This window comes from Paramormyrops kingsleyae, chromosome 14, assembly GCF_048594095.1.
Source record: "Paramormyrops kingsleyae isolate MSU_618 chromosome 14, PKINGS_0.4, whole genome shotgun sequence".
Lineage (NCBI taxonomy): Eukaryota > Metazoa > Chordata > Actinopteri > Osteoglossiformes > Mormyridae > Paramormyrops > Paramormyrops kingsleyae.
The window spans coordinates 12,693,972-12,707,165 of record NC_132810.1 but is presented as its reverse complement, the minus strand read 5'-3'; the positions used below and the strand labels follow the sequence as shown (position 1 = coordinate 12,707,165).

Here is a 13,194-nt window from a genome sequence, read left to right as displayed (position 1 = left end):
CTCTTTTTTTGAGCTGCTGGTCACTCCATCTTTTTTTTAATTGCCAACCTAGTTTTTAAACGGAATTCAAACATACCTCTTTCTTCATAGACTAGAACTGAATTTAGAGTATTGCTGCTGAAGCTAATCTCTTTGTAGAATTTATTGTCCTAGAACAGAATTTATGATGACCATAGGCCAAAGCTTTTAACTAAGTTGTGCTTGACAAAACATTGATGATTAAAACTTTAAACGAGGTGAAGTTGCAAGTAAAATTACAAATGTGTCTCAGGCAACCTTCACAGTCTCATAAAAACCCTCACACAGACCCTCGCTGCCCCAGGGAATCGTCACTGCCTCACACAGACCCTCGCTGCCCCAGGGAATCGTCACTGCCTCACAGAGACCCTCACTGTCCCAGGGAATCGTCACTGCCTCACACAGACCCTCATTTCCCCAGGGAATCGTCACTGCCTCACACAGACCCTCATTTCCCCAGGGAATCGTCACTGCCTCACACAGACCCTCATTTCCCCAGAGAATCATCACTGTCTCACACAGACCCTCACTTCCTCTGGGTCACAGCTGAGATGGGGGCTCTCTCGCCCTCCCATAGCCTTACCGTGCAGCCCCTTCCAAATTCGTACAGACAAGAAATCAGTTTTAATTTCAGGCCTTGATGCCCCAACAAGCGGCTGATAATGAATAATGAAGTTACCAGTAGGCTGCAATTTCATGCATGTAATTACAGAAGCACTCTGTAGAAAACTGTTTAGATTTGGGCGGGTAGCTCATGGGTCTCACTGATGCTTCTGGTCTGTGTAGGTGCAGCTTGCATGATCTCCCCATGTTGATTTAGTCCTGCAGGTCACAGACAAGGTTAATTGACATCTCTAAGAGTAGGTGTGCAGTTGGTGTGTGCACCACAATGGCCTGGTGTCTTGTTCACGGCGTCCGCTAGCCTTTGATAAGCAGGTATAAGATGGATGTACAGTATGTATGTGTGCAGACTTGAAAAATACTCTTTTGGATCTCTGGTTATATGAAGTATCGACGCTCAATCGTATATAAGATTTCATTTTAATGTTACCTGGGTGTTACATTAATGGAAAGCAACTAAGATTTTCACATTTATGATGGTTAAAAACAACAAAAAACTTAACTATAGTAACACAGAAATTCCACATAATTGTCGATATGCAATTCCACATAATGTTTCCTCTTAAACGATTTGTGTCTTTCATAAGTTAAGGCACAGTAAAGAACGAAAGATCCATTTGCCATATTTCGAGCCTTTTCTGTTTCTGAAAAACAGATGCACGTGTACTGGCATAAAATAGAAAAATGCCATGCCGTTTAATGCCATTCACACTCTGTTATACTTCAGTCAAAGGCTGAGAATGTTTTTAGTCAATGAGAGTGACGTACACTTTGCAAGCCCCCTTTACATAGACAGATTTTTTGTTTGCAGGCGTTGTCACCAAACCGTGGTCATTGTAATTATGCGTTTCTAGATTCCATATTATATATCACTATGAAATGTGATCTAGCACCAACACAAAGACTCTGCTTAGCAGATCTGCGGTTCAGAGGGTCCTGCTCCCTCAGCCGTGTTTAACCCCCAGCAAAATGTAACAAATAAGCGGATGCAGGGAGATGAAATGGCGGTGCCTGTTCCTGTTGCGGTTTCATCCAAAGGGCTGATTAGTGCATACAGGCAGATGCCCCTCACTGCCTCCTTCCTCCCGCTCGCAGATGGCGGCCAGGCTGGGCGTTGCACGCATAAGCCACACTGACCCTCTCCCCATCACTGCCATACCTGCCGTGCAGTGTGAGCACACATGCTGGCTCCCCTTCCATCTGCACAGCCTCGGCAGCTGCCCCCCTCCCCCACCTTACATTGAGAGAGCCCATCCTGTTTCTGGGCAGTATCACGAGAAAGATCAGAAGTGTCTACACAGGTGTTCCCCAGCGTAGCCACAGCCAGACCTACTTTGCTTCCTCCCAGGAAGCATCGTTTTGCTGGATTTGCTGGTCAAACCCATGAGTCGCAGTTTCAGCATCAGGCTACATCTGCAGACCATTAAGCAGCATGTAAATATCTTGCATTAGCATCTCCTCCTGCATGCAAAGGGCTGCATATGGAGTAAACAGGCTTATCTTCACACGGCCACCTTGTCTCTCGGTTTGCCTGCTATCTCATCGTCCTTCCCTAACCCCTCCACAGGACATTTTTATATGGAGGAATTGCGACAGAAGTTTGTGAGAGGATGCAGGTTGTTAAGGGGGACTTCTCTCCCATAATGAGAATGGTGAATGCGTTCCTGCAGCTGCACCTTTGCGCCCCGATACTGGCATGCGTGTGCATGATCCCGGCGTACCTCCCACAGCGCGCTGCGGCGGTCCTTTCCTTACTACGCTGATGTCATTCACACTGACCTGCGCTGCCAAGTGTCTATAGCAGGTTAAAGGCAAAGCCATTATAGTCCTCATCTCTTTTCAGTTCTTATAAAAGAGATTAGGAACATTTATCCAAATGCGTTGAAGGGAAAAAAAGCCTTCATAGATAGAATAAAATCTGCTGAAATTAAGGAAACCTTTAGGGAATGGGTTTCATGATAAAGTACAAGAGTCTCCGTCAGGAAGTTGCTGTGAATCAGGAGTGCTTGCCGTATTATCTACCCTACATTTGCTCTGCTTTGAAGATTAGCGCCGTCACTGTTATTCATGGATTTCTTTCATGCGTTCGGGCCCCTTCTTAGTGGGGGGGGGCTTTTCTGGTCATTGTGGTCTCTGTAGAAATGACACACACACACAAAAAAAAGGAAATCCCCCTCAGGCAGTGTAGCTAAATGCAACTGTACATTTCTGTATAGCTACAGATGCCTGCGGACGGGGGGGGGGGGGCGCCGCGATCAAAATCCGAAAGACAGACGACCGCTTTTCCAGGACGCTTATTTTGAAAAAGCACCACACATTAAATTCTGTTTTTAACGCCAGGGCATAAGTCATTGGGTGTTCTGTGCCCAGTGTGACATTAACGTGTGTGTATGCCGAGGATATTTATGCTTTATTGCGTCTTTACACCGTCGTAGCCATTAATCTATGAGATTTACTAGCTAATAAAATTCCTATTTTGATGCATTGTGGCATTTTCAGGCTGGGAGTTTTTAATGTTTAACACCCAGAAATTGCAGTGTATATTTTACTTTTGAGGAATTATTAAATTACAGCAGTAGTAATTCCCATGAAATGCATGTAAATGGATAAAATACTATGGATCTCGGTTGAATGCATGATGACATTTTATAGATGTAAAAGAGCCATCCTAAAAGGACACTCTCTGTTTTGGACAGTAGCTCAGCCGTGTGGAAATTGACTTCTGGGCGACCCCTTAAGATTTCAGTCCTTTCGCTTTTTTCTCTCACTTTTGACAGAAAGAGCAGTGGCTTTGTACGGTTTCTGAATGCTATGGAAATGTCTCCCCATGATCTCTTTCACTGGAATGGCGATGAGTTTTTTTGGCAGGTCGCATACATATATTTGTGTCTGATACTGTGGGAGAAAGATCGTCTCCTCCGTGCTCTTAGTGATGGTGCTGATGTTGCCTCACCCCAGGATGGCTTGGTCCGTTTGTTCACTACTTTCGTTTGCGATTGAGGTGAGCCAGGCGGAACTAAGCAGCCCGAACCATCGGCAAACACGGAGGGTTATCGACCGCTGGATGGCTTTGCCCTCGCAGGACACGTCGGTGTTCCGGCTTTAACACAGAGACTGTGGTTGCTATGGCGCCGATGTCACAACTGCAGTAGACCAGACAGAAATCCTGTCAATCACTTCTTTGTGTTCCAAGCAGAAGGTGGAAGGAAGATGGATGAAAATCAAGCCAGTCTGAATGAATACATCTTAAAATTAAGTGCTATATTTCTATTTTCTATATTGACCTTGTTGGGCACTGTGCCCTACAGAATAATGTATAACTCTATATGCCAATAAATATTTATCTGTGACCCTGTGGGTGCAGCCAAGGCCTTGAAATAGTAATTAAGTTTGGGTCTGCTTTGACATGTGTAATGAAAGGATGACTTTGAGAATTAATATTTGATACACATAAAGGAAGAATTTTTGTGAATAATAGAGAGTTATCCTTTTGACCTGACCATCGGTTTCTGCAGGGTTGAAAGAGGCTGTGAAGAATGTGGAACAATATGACACAAAAAAGCAATTATTTTTAATTTCTGAGAGTCTGTGGGCCTTTGCCCTGTAAGTGTGGGATTATTGAAGATCTAATGCATGTCCTTTTGTTTGATGGGTCTGATGTCCATCTTAGCAGAGTCGAATGGGCACTTTGAAGACGCCCATTTGAATGGTAGCCATTGAGGCTTCCTTCGCCTGACGGTTCCGTCCTTTTGGTGCCGTTGGCAGCTGTTCCGGTTTTTTCCTGTGTATGTTTTTCAGACTTTTTATGTTTTTTCAGAGAAAAGGGGATTTATGAGTATATGTTCCTGAAGTTGTCCCCACAGGGTGCTTCCAGTCAAGTGTGATTAGAAATGACTCTGATGAAACTGACCACTAGGGGGGACGCCCCCCCCCCACCCCCACCCCAGGGACACAGGTCTGCACACATATAGTTTACTCAGTGCTTGACCTCCTACGCTAAGGGTAGCATTGATGCTGCTGAACCCAGAGCCACCATGATGTTTTATTCCCCTTTTTTTTTGGGGGGGGGGGGGGGCATCTTTCCCCTTGTCCCGGGCCTTCTTTTATCTCTGCAGTGAGACTTAGTTGAAAAGACTGCCAAGTGGGCCCCTCCCCCCCACCCTGCCCTCAATGGGGATAGACTGGGGATGAAAGCCTTCATGGCCAATTGCAAATGCACCCCCCCCTGCTGCTAGGGCCTCCCCCTTTAGCCCTGCGGAGTGGCACACGGCTGCGGGGGCTTTCCCCTCTCTGACCCAAAGCCAGAGCTCCATTCATTCAAACTGCACTGAGCCCCCGTCTGTGCGGAGGGGGCCACAGAGGCCGCGGCCCCTAACTTTCAATTAGTGCTCCCCTTATTGTGCTGCCCCCGCTTTTAAGGCCTGGGCCGGCTGGTGGGGGGCGGGGCGGGGCAGGAGCATTGCAGCACAAAGCTTCAATCAGCAGCACATACAGTTTCCCTGTTCGGTGGTGTAAACATGCCAGGAGGAAAGGGTGACTTAAGAGAGCCATTGATGCCTTTGATTGACTTAATCTTTCTTCAGGGAAAGGAAGTTTGCTGCTGTTTTCCATACTCCAGGGATGACCCCCCCCTCCCCAGGAAGTGAAGGGAGGGAGACAAAAAAACTCCCACAGCAAATCCTGTGATGGCTACTTCTGTCCTCTGCTTGGGGAGGAAATGGTTCTGTGCTTTATAATGCAGGTTTGGGTGCCATCAGTTTGGGGCACATTATGAAAGCAGCACATGTTGCTAATCAATCAGTCAGTCATTCAGTGTTCTCCAGCTAATAGTAGATAGGACATGTAGGTCCTGTGCAGTCAGATGGAGCGGAGCGGAGACATATCAGCCCTGGTTTATGTCGCGTGTCTGACATGTGCGTTCTGCTGGCCTTTAGCTTCTCAGTGGGCTCTGTGGAATCTCTGTGTGTCACTATGCTGTGCTGTCGCGGTGTGTAAATGAGGTGATCAATGTCAACTTGCAGGCTCAGCAAACTGGGCACCAGGCTCTGTCTGACAGTTGGGTTCATTTTCATTACTTTCCCATAATCCCTTCGTCCACCTTACTGAAGCGGGGCCGTCACCTTCCTATGGCCCATTTCTCCCAGTGTCTGTAAACAAGGTGATGTTTTTTTTCGATGATGAGAGGTCTATGATACTGCTGTGAAGGATGAATGCTGTACTGCAGCAGTGTCCATTGCAGTCCTAGATTGTGGTGTACAGTGAACCCCCTCATATCGCATCGGAAAATACGTTTCAGACCCATCAGCGATAGGTGAAAATCCGTGATATAGAAAGAACATATAAATAAACTTTTTTTTATCGTTTAAGCCTTAAAATACCCTTCCCACACGCTTTAAACACATGAAAACTTATTAAAACAACACATATGATATGTGGATGTTGAGCTAAGGATATGAGTAACATAAAAATAATAATAATATGTAATGGTCAAAGTCTTCCTCTGGTGCTTAGGCCCACTACTACCAGAAGGTTTAGAAGATGCAGGACACTTGGGAGCCATCGTAGGGCTCAAAACAAAAGGAAAACAATCGGACCACAAGCAAGGTACGCGATACACAGAGAACTGTGACGGGTCGGGGGAAAATCCGCGAAATGGCGGGGGGCGCGATAGCTGAACCACTGTATAGCAGGGGATCACTGTACACCATCCTGTAGACTGTGGTGTTCACCATCTTAAACTGCATTTTATGTGCAGATATTACCTTTAGCTCTGCTCCTTTTGAATGCAACATTCACGTGATCATTTTTTGGCTTTGAAGAATTATTTGACTCAGTCTCTAAATAAGGCTTTCTGTGATAATGCAGATGTGGGCCGCATAACGTTTCGGTCAGTGATGGACCGCATATCGCATAAGATTTTAATGGAGCTGATTTTTGTTATTTAGACTTTTGTAGACTTTTAAACTTTTGTTATTTAGACTATGCCATATAGCCTAGCTGTATAATAGGCCAACCTAGTTGGTATAGCCTAAGTACACTCTATAACTTTTGCACAATGAAATCGCCTAACGACGCATTTCTCTGAGCATAATATTGTCGTTAAACGAAGCGTGACTGTAGTGCATTTGCAGTTAATTAAATTGGGTCTTATAAATGGATGCTTCTGACTCAACAAGATTGAATCTTTGCACAACTAGTGTGAAATAAAGCTGTCGATCTTCCAAGAACTAAACCATAACAGGTTAACGGTGGGAGTGGGGGCGAGGGCAAGGGGGTTGGATGGGCTGTAAATCATTTTTGCTTGTTACTAGTATTTCCTGGGCTGTGGCAAGAACGGCCCTCCAACAATTGCTGTGTTTCCTGAGCTAATTATTCACCTGGCATTTGCAGTAATGTTTTCCACTCGTGGTGGATCACTATAAACAAGCCTGTTGTTTTGCAGCAATCATGGAAAGTATTTGTAATGTAACCTCCACAGATTCAGGAGATGCGGGGCCCAAGGGTCTGTCCTGAGCAGCCAAATCATTTATTATTAATATTGTTCTTAACAATAACAGTTGTGATGACAATGGCAGTGACGATTTGGGAGTTTGGATGGCATGTCCCTGAAGGTGTATGACACAAACAGAATTCCCCTCTCTCTCTCTTTCTCTCTCTCTCAGATCTCCACTATGTTTTCTGATATCCACCCTGTCAAACCGGTTATTATTCCTGGGAAATAATGAAAAATGCTTATCAACGCACCAACAGAAAATATATTGTTCTTCCGATTTATCGTCATTATTTATGACCACCTTTAATTGACGTGCACATTGGTGTCGGTGGCCCCTTGACACTGGGTTTATAGAGCAGTCGGGAGGTCCCGGGTGTAAACGTCTCTTTCTATATGTGTGGACGGGGAGAGCTACTGCTGTAAAGCATGAAACGACCCATTAGCTTCCAGATCAGAATGTCACTTAAAGGGCCGGTCAGCCTTTTTCGCCCTTTAGAAACACCTCTCTGGGTTTTTTTTCTACCCGTCTCTCCAGGTTGTTAATTTTGTTGGTTTGTTTTTCAAAATTATATGTTTAAATACATTTCGTGAAAATACTTGGTAGACAAAGTCAGATTTTAAGGGATGTTCATAATTTAGATTTAGAGCCTTATTCCACCAGACGCTCACCCTACCACACTACCAAGACCTGACATTATGACTGTTTAATCAGAGCTCCAGGCTATTGCTGCTACTTTGAACTTTCTTTTGTTTAACCAATTTAATGCTAAATAGGCATTATTCTCGATGCCTGCTGGGTCAAGATGTCGAAGCCCTGAAATTAAAGGATCCTTTATGACGAAACCCCCGTTGAATGGCTTCTGGTGAAGCCGTTTGCTGTGGAGATTCTGGTGTTCATGGCTCTGTCTCCTCTTCTGCTGTGGGCTCTGCTATGAAGGATAATCTATGTGTCCAGACTGTATAATCACATTATGAACGTCACTATTTATATCTGTTACATATACTTTGGATTTTCTTTTCGTTTTTGAGACTTCTCACTGTCTCGGCCTACTTTTCTATGTCCTTAGCACTTCAGGATCGCTAAACTGACTCTGGAATCTCTCTGCTCTCTCGTAGGCTTACATCTGCAGGACGACATTTCCAGCGACACAGATGACTTTTTCCAGGACAGGAAAGGAGGTGAATGTTTTACTGCAGGACCGCATCCCTTATTTACTGTGCTCAGAGGCATACAGATCATTCTGGAATATTCTGGTTCAGATATTTATTTCTCTTTCTTTGCTTTCCTGTTAAGATTTAGCATCATCCACCCCTCGGTTAACAATGTATTTCGGATCCAAGAACAGCAAAGATTGAGGACAATTCTCCTGGTGTTATACCTTTGGGGGAGGGGAGGGGAGGTGGGGGGCGCTTAACTTACCAGGCCAAACTCCCCAGCAGCTGGGGGAGTGAAACTGCTCCCCGGTTTGATGGGAGATCCATCTGTCAGGCCTTGTTCTCAGCCAGGAGAAAACCTCAGAGTGCTTGCAGGTGTCCCGAGAGAGCGGAAGGGGAGGGGGGCAGGGGGGCACGTCCTCCTGTATGGGCCTGCTGGACCCAAGCCCGGCCCGGCCAGCCAGAGTGAGGTGTTCCTTATTAGCAGGGGGCCCAGGAAATCCTGGACGATCCCAGGTGTCTCCCAAACATCTCACTGCTCGTCATGGCTTTCATCTCTATCTGCATCTCCTGTGTGATCGAGCTGGGCCTGGGTCACATGATTAGCCCAGGCTTGAAGGTTCTGCCCCGGATCTGGTTCGACATGTTAGCCACGTACTGTGTCTGCTGCTGCTGTGTTATTAATTCCCCCTCTTTTGTAACATAACACGCTTAGACCAGCAGGGTGCCCACGGCATCACCAGCGTTCTGGCCATTCTTTCTTTATTAAATGTAATTACTTCTTTTGTATGTTGCTTATTTGTATCAGAGAGTGGAAGCCTTCCTGGTTGAGGTAGTATCACCAAGCAGTAGGAATTAGTTGTGTTTTCTGCGTTACTTAATCTAAATGAAGATAATGTTTCTCAACAACAGTAACGATTATGAAATTATACATGGCTGAAATAGTTCATGAGTAAGGGTATGGTGTAGGATACAGTGTGGGGCATGTTGTAGGATATATTGTATAATATAAGGTATGGTGTAGGATACAGTGTGGGGCATGTTGTAGGATATATTGTATAATATAAGGTATGGTGTAGGATACAGTGTGGGGCATGTTGTAGGATATATTGTATAATATAAGGTATGGTGTAGGATACAGTGTGGGGTATGGTGTAGGATACAGTGCAGGGTATAGTGTAGGATACAGTGTGGGGCATGTTGTAGGATATATTGTATAATATAAGGTATGGTGTAGGATACAGTGTGGGGTATGGTGTAGGATACAGTGTGGGGCATGTTGTAGGATATATTGTATATTATTAGGTATGGTGTAGGATACAGTGTGGGGCATGTTGTAGGATATATTGTATATTATTAGGTATGGTGTAGGATACAGTGTGGGGCATGTTGTAGGATATATTGTATATTATTAGGTATGGTGTAGGATACAGTGTGGGGTATGGTGTAGGATACAGTGTGGGGTATGGTGTAGGATACAGTGTGGGGTATGGTGTAGGATACAGTATAGGGTATGGGGCAGGGTACAGTGTGGGGCATGTTGTAGGATATATTGTATAATATAAGGTATGTTGTAGGATACAGTGCAGGGTATAGTGTAGGATACAGTATAGGGTATGGTGTAGGATACAGTGTGGGACACGTTGTAGGATATATTGTATATTATTAGGTATGGTGTAGGATACAGTGTGGGGCATGTTGTAGGATATATTGTATATTATTAGGTATGGTGTAGGATACAGTGTGGGGCATGTTGTAGGATATATTGTATATTATTAGGTATGGTGTAGGATACAGTGTGGGGCATGTTGTAGGATATATTGTATATTATTAGGTATGGTGTAGGATACAGTGTGGGGCATGTTGTAGGATATATTGTATAATATAAGGTATGTTGTAGGATACAGTGCAGGGTATAGTGTAGGATACAGTATAGGGTATGGTGTAGGATACAGTGTGGGACACGTTGTAGGATATATTGTATATTATTAGGTATGGTGTAGGATACAGTGTAGGGTATGTTGTAGGATACAGTGCAGGGTATAGTGTAGGATACAGTGTGGGACACGTTGTAGGATATATTGTATATTATTAGGTATGGTGTAGGATACAGTGTAGGGTATGTTGTAGGATACAGTGCAGGGTATGGTGTAGGATACAGTGTGGGGCACGTTGTAGGATATATTGTATATTATTAGGTATGGTGTAGGATACAGTGTAGGGTATGGTGTAGGATACAGTGTGGGGCATGTAGGATATATTGTAGGATATGCGGCCACACTGTGCAGATGGTGTAGATTCTATGCAGAAGTATAATTAAATCAGCCTTAATTTAGCTGGGTCATGTATCCATGTAAATAATTTTGTGGATCTTCAAATCCAGTCTTTAAATTACACTGGGCAGTAATTTATATACGGGTGAGTGATTTTTATCCATATTTTACTCATGCTGCCTCCTTCTAGACAGCAGCAGGCTTCAATCAGTTTTATAGTCCATATTCAGTGGAAGGAGTCATCGGTGTAATGAAAATCAGCAAGGAGGCCCTGGGCACTCTGTGTGAGTGAGGGACCAGCCTCATGCATTTCTTTCCGATTGGGTTAGGAGAATGATGTCAGCCTCGATCGCCCAGCTCATAGGCCGTTAAGCTCTGTTTGTGGTTACATTCAGCTTGAGATTGGCTTTGGTTGGGACGTCTGAATATGAATAGTTAGTTGGTGAATGCTCAGTCAAGTGCCAATGCATTTTCTGTGTTTTTTTCTGATTTTAATTCTGTTCAAATGTGTTTAAATTTTTCAGTATTTTCTGGTTTACACGACAGCTAATAAAACACATTTTTAAGATTTTGTCTGAGCATCAGATTTTCTGTGGGCATGAGTTGTGTTGCAGGATAATGGTCCTTTGCCCATATGTGTCATGCTGCTTCTGAGCTTCCTGCTCACCACCTTCCTTTCATATCACCAGACTCCCAAAAAAAGGCTGATAAGCGCAGCTGCTGAGGAAACAGGCAGCTTCTGGTAGTTGTATGAAACAGCTCATAGTGCAGATAATGACCTGAATGACTCTCTCTCTCTCTCTCTCAGGCTCTGTTCCTGGGAGGATGTGTTTCCTTATCTGCCTTTAATTAGAAAGGAAACAAAGCGTTTAGAAACCGCAGAAGACGCTTTGGTGTTCCTCGCAGACACTAATGATGATCTGAGAGGGGCTGAAGCAGAGATGTCTGGGACTGGCGTGAAGGTTCAGGGGTACATTTCTCACGGGGCATCATGGGAGGCCGGCCGCCCTCTCTTGCCAATCTGGGCTTCTTTCTCTGAGCAGGAGCTGAAGCTCCACACTCCCCAGGGCCCCCCACCTTTCTACAGAGCTGCCTTTTTTCCACTGGCTAAATATGAACCCAAACAGGTTGTTTTTCCATAGCAGGCCACGGATCGCTAGGGTCCCCAGTTGCCATGGCCGGTGTTGACGTCCTGTCAGGTTCCCGGGTGGTGCTGACTCACAGCACGGTAACACTGGTGTGGTTAAGGCTCTGCTAATTATAAACTATTGACACTTTCCTTTGCAGTTTGCCTGTCCCTCACAGGCCTGGCCTCCCAGGAGATTTACATTCCCAAATCATCAGTGAAACTGATCCATTAAGTTATACTTTTATGTGTGTGCCAGTTGTTTATTGGTTATTAATGGAGGTACGCATATAGCGAAATGGCCGCACCCATGTGGACTAATAAATGGCCAAGATCCCCAAGAGAGTTTGCTGGCATTCATTTTCATTGAAAAATGGCCCTGTATGGTGAGAATGGATTAACATCCCATTTAACTCTCTGGGGTCGAGTATGTCGTCGGCGACATCGCGTACTTTTCGCGTCTATTTCAGTTTATATCTCGCTGAAATCTTAATGTAGAATCATGAAAAAAACGCTGGCTAGATCCGTAATCTGTCTTCTTTTAATACTTCCATTGTCGGAAGTATTAAAGTTTTTTTAATTAGGTTAAATCGGCAAAAAAGTAAACCATGTCATCTTACTTTGTTTTACCTGCATCGGGGGCGTATAGTACCGCTCTCACCCGAAGATCGCTGTTCACATTCTAAATAGCCGCATTAGCGCGTATTCAAATCGCATTGGCATGGTAATTTTATTAACAGCGCAACGGTTAAGATACATCCCCATCAGCGCCATAAAAGGGGGTGGGGGACGTGGCCAGGTGACAATGGCTCATTCATACACATGAAAGTTGCTACATATTCAATGAAAGCAGCCAGAAATAGTGACATGAGTTAGGTTTTTCTTATTTATTTATCCAAATGAATGTTGCAACTACACCATTTAGTATTCTTCATGTACCCAAGATTATGGTGATCAGATATCTGGGATCAAAACAAACTGCCAGCATTGCTTTGTATGTACTTTTATGTTTCTGCAAGTGTTCCAAACTGCATTTTGCAATGTCTATACTTTGATGTCAAATTACAAATTTAACAAAAATAAAGATGAGTGTAATGGAAAAGCAAATATATAAGAAATAATTTATTTGCCGTGAATTAAGTTTGATATTTGAAGAAATGTGTGATCATGCCCCAGTCAGTGAAAGTGTGTTTCCTACCCCTAGACCCCAGAGGGTTAACAGGCAGAACATTCCGGCCTATAAAACAGGGGAGCCATTTTAGTAGAGCCATGAAATCAGAATCCACCTTCCTTATTTGTATTTTCAAGCCTACAATCCCCTGTGCTCAGTGTTGATGCTGGGGCCTGCCCCCCTCAGACCTGCCCCCTCCCTGCAGGCTTGCCCCCCTTCGCAGGCCTACCCCATCTCTGCAGGCCTGCTCCCTCCCCACGTCAGGCTCTTCTGGCTGCTCGGGTCTCTCATGCAGCCATGAGGATTTGTGAAGCCGCACACAGGGAGCAGATTCACT

The 13,194-nt window shown here is 44.6% G+C and overlaps 1 protein-coding gene across 4 annotated transcripts in view; it reads left to right on the top strand.

Annotated features, from left to right (window-relative positions):
- Positions 1–13,194, top strand: part of kiaa0586 (KIAA0586 ortholog) — a 143,299-nt gene that overhangs the window by 128,780 nt on the left and 1,325 nt on the right. For all 4 annotated transcript variants that reach the window (XM_072699330.1, XM_072699331.1, XM_072699329.1 and 1 more), the window contains one exon: positions 8,249–8,311. In XM_072699330.1, coding sequence (XP_072555431.1) covers positions 8,249–8,311 — 63 coding nt within the window. The remainder of the gene's footprint in view (positions 1–8,248; positions 8,312–13,194) is intronic.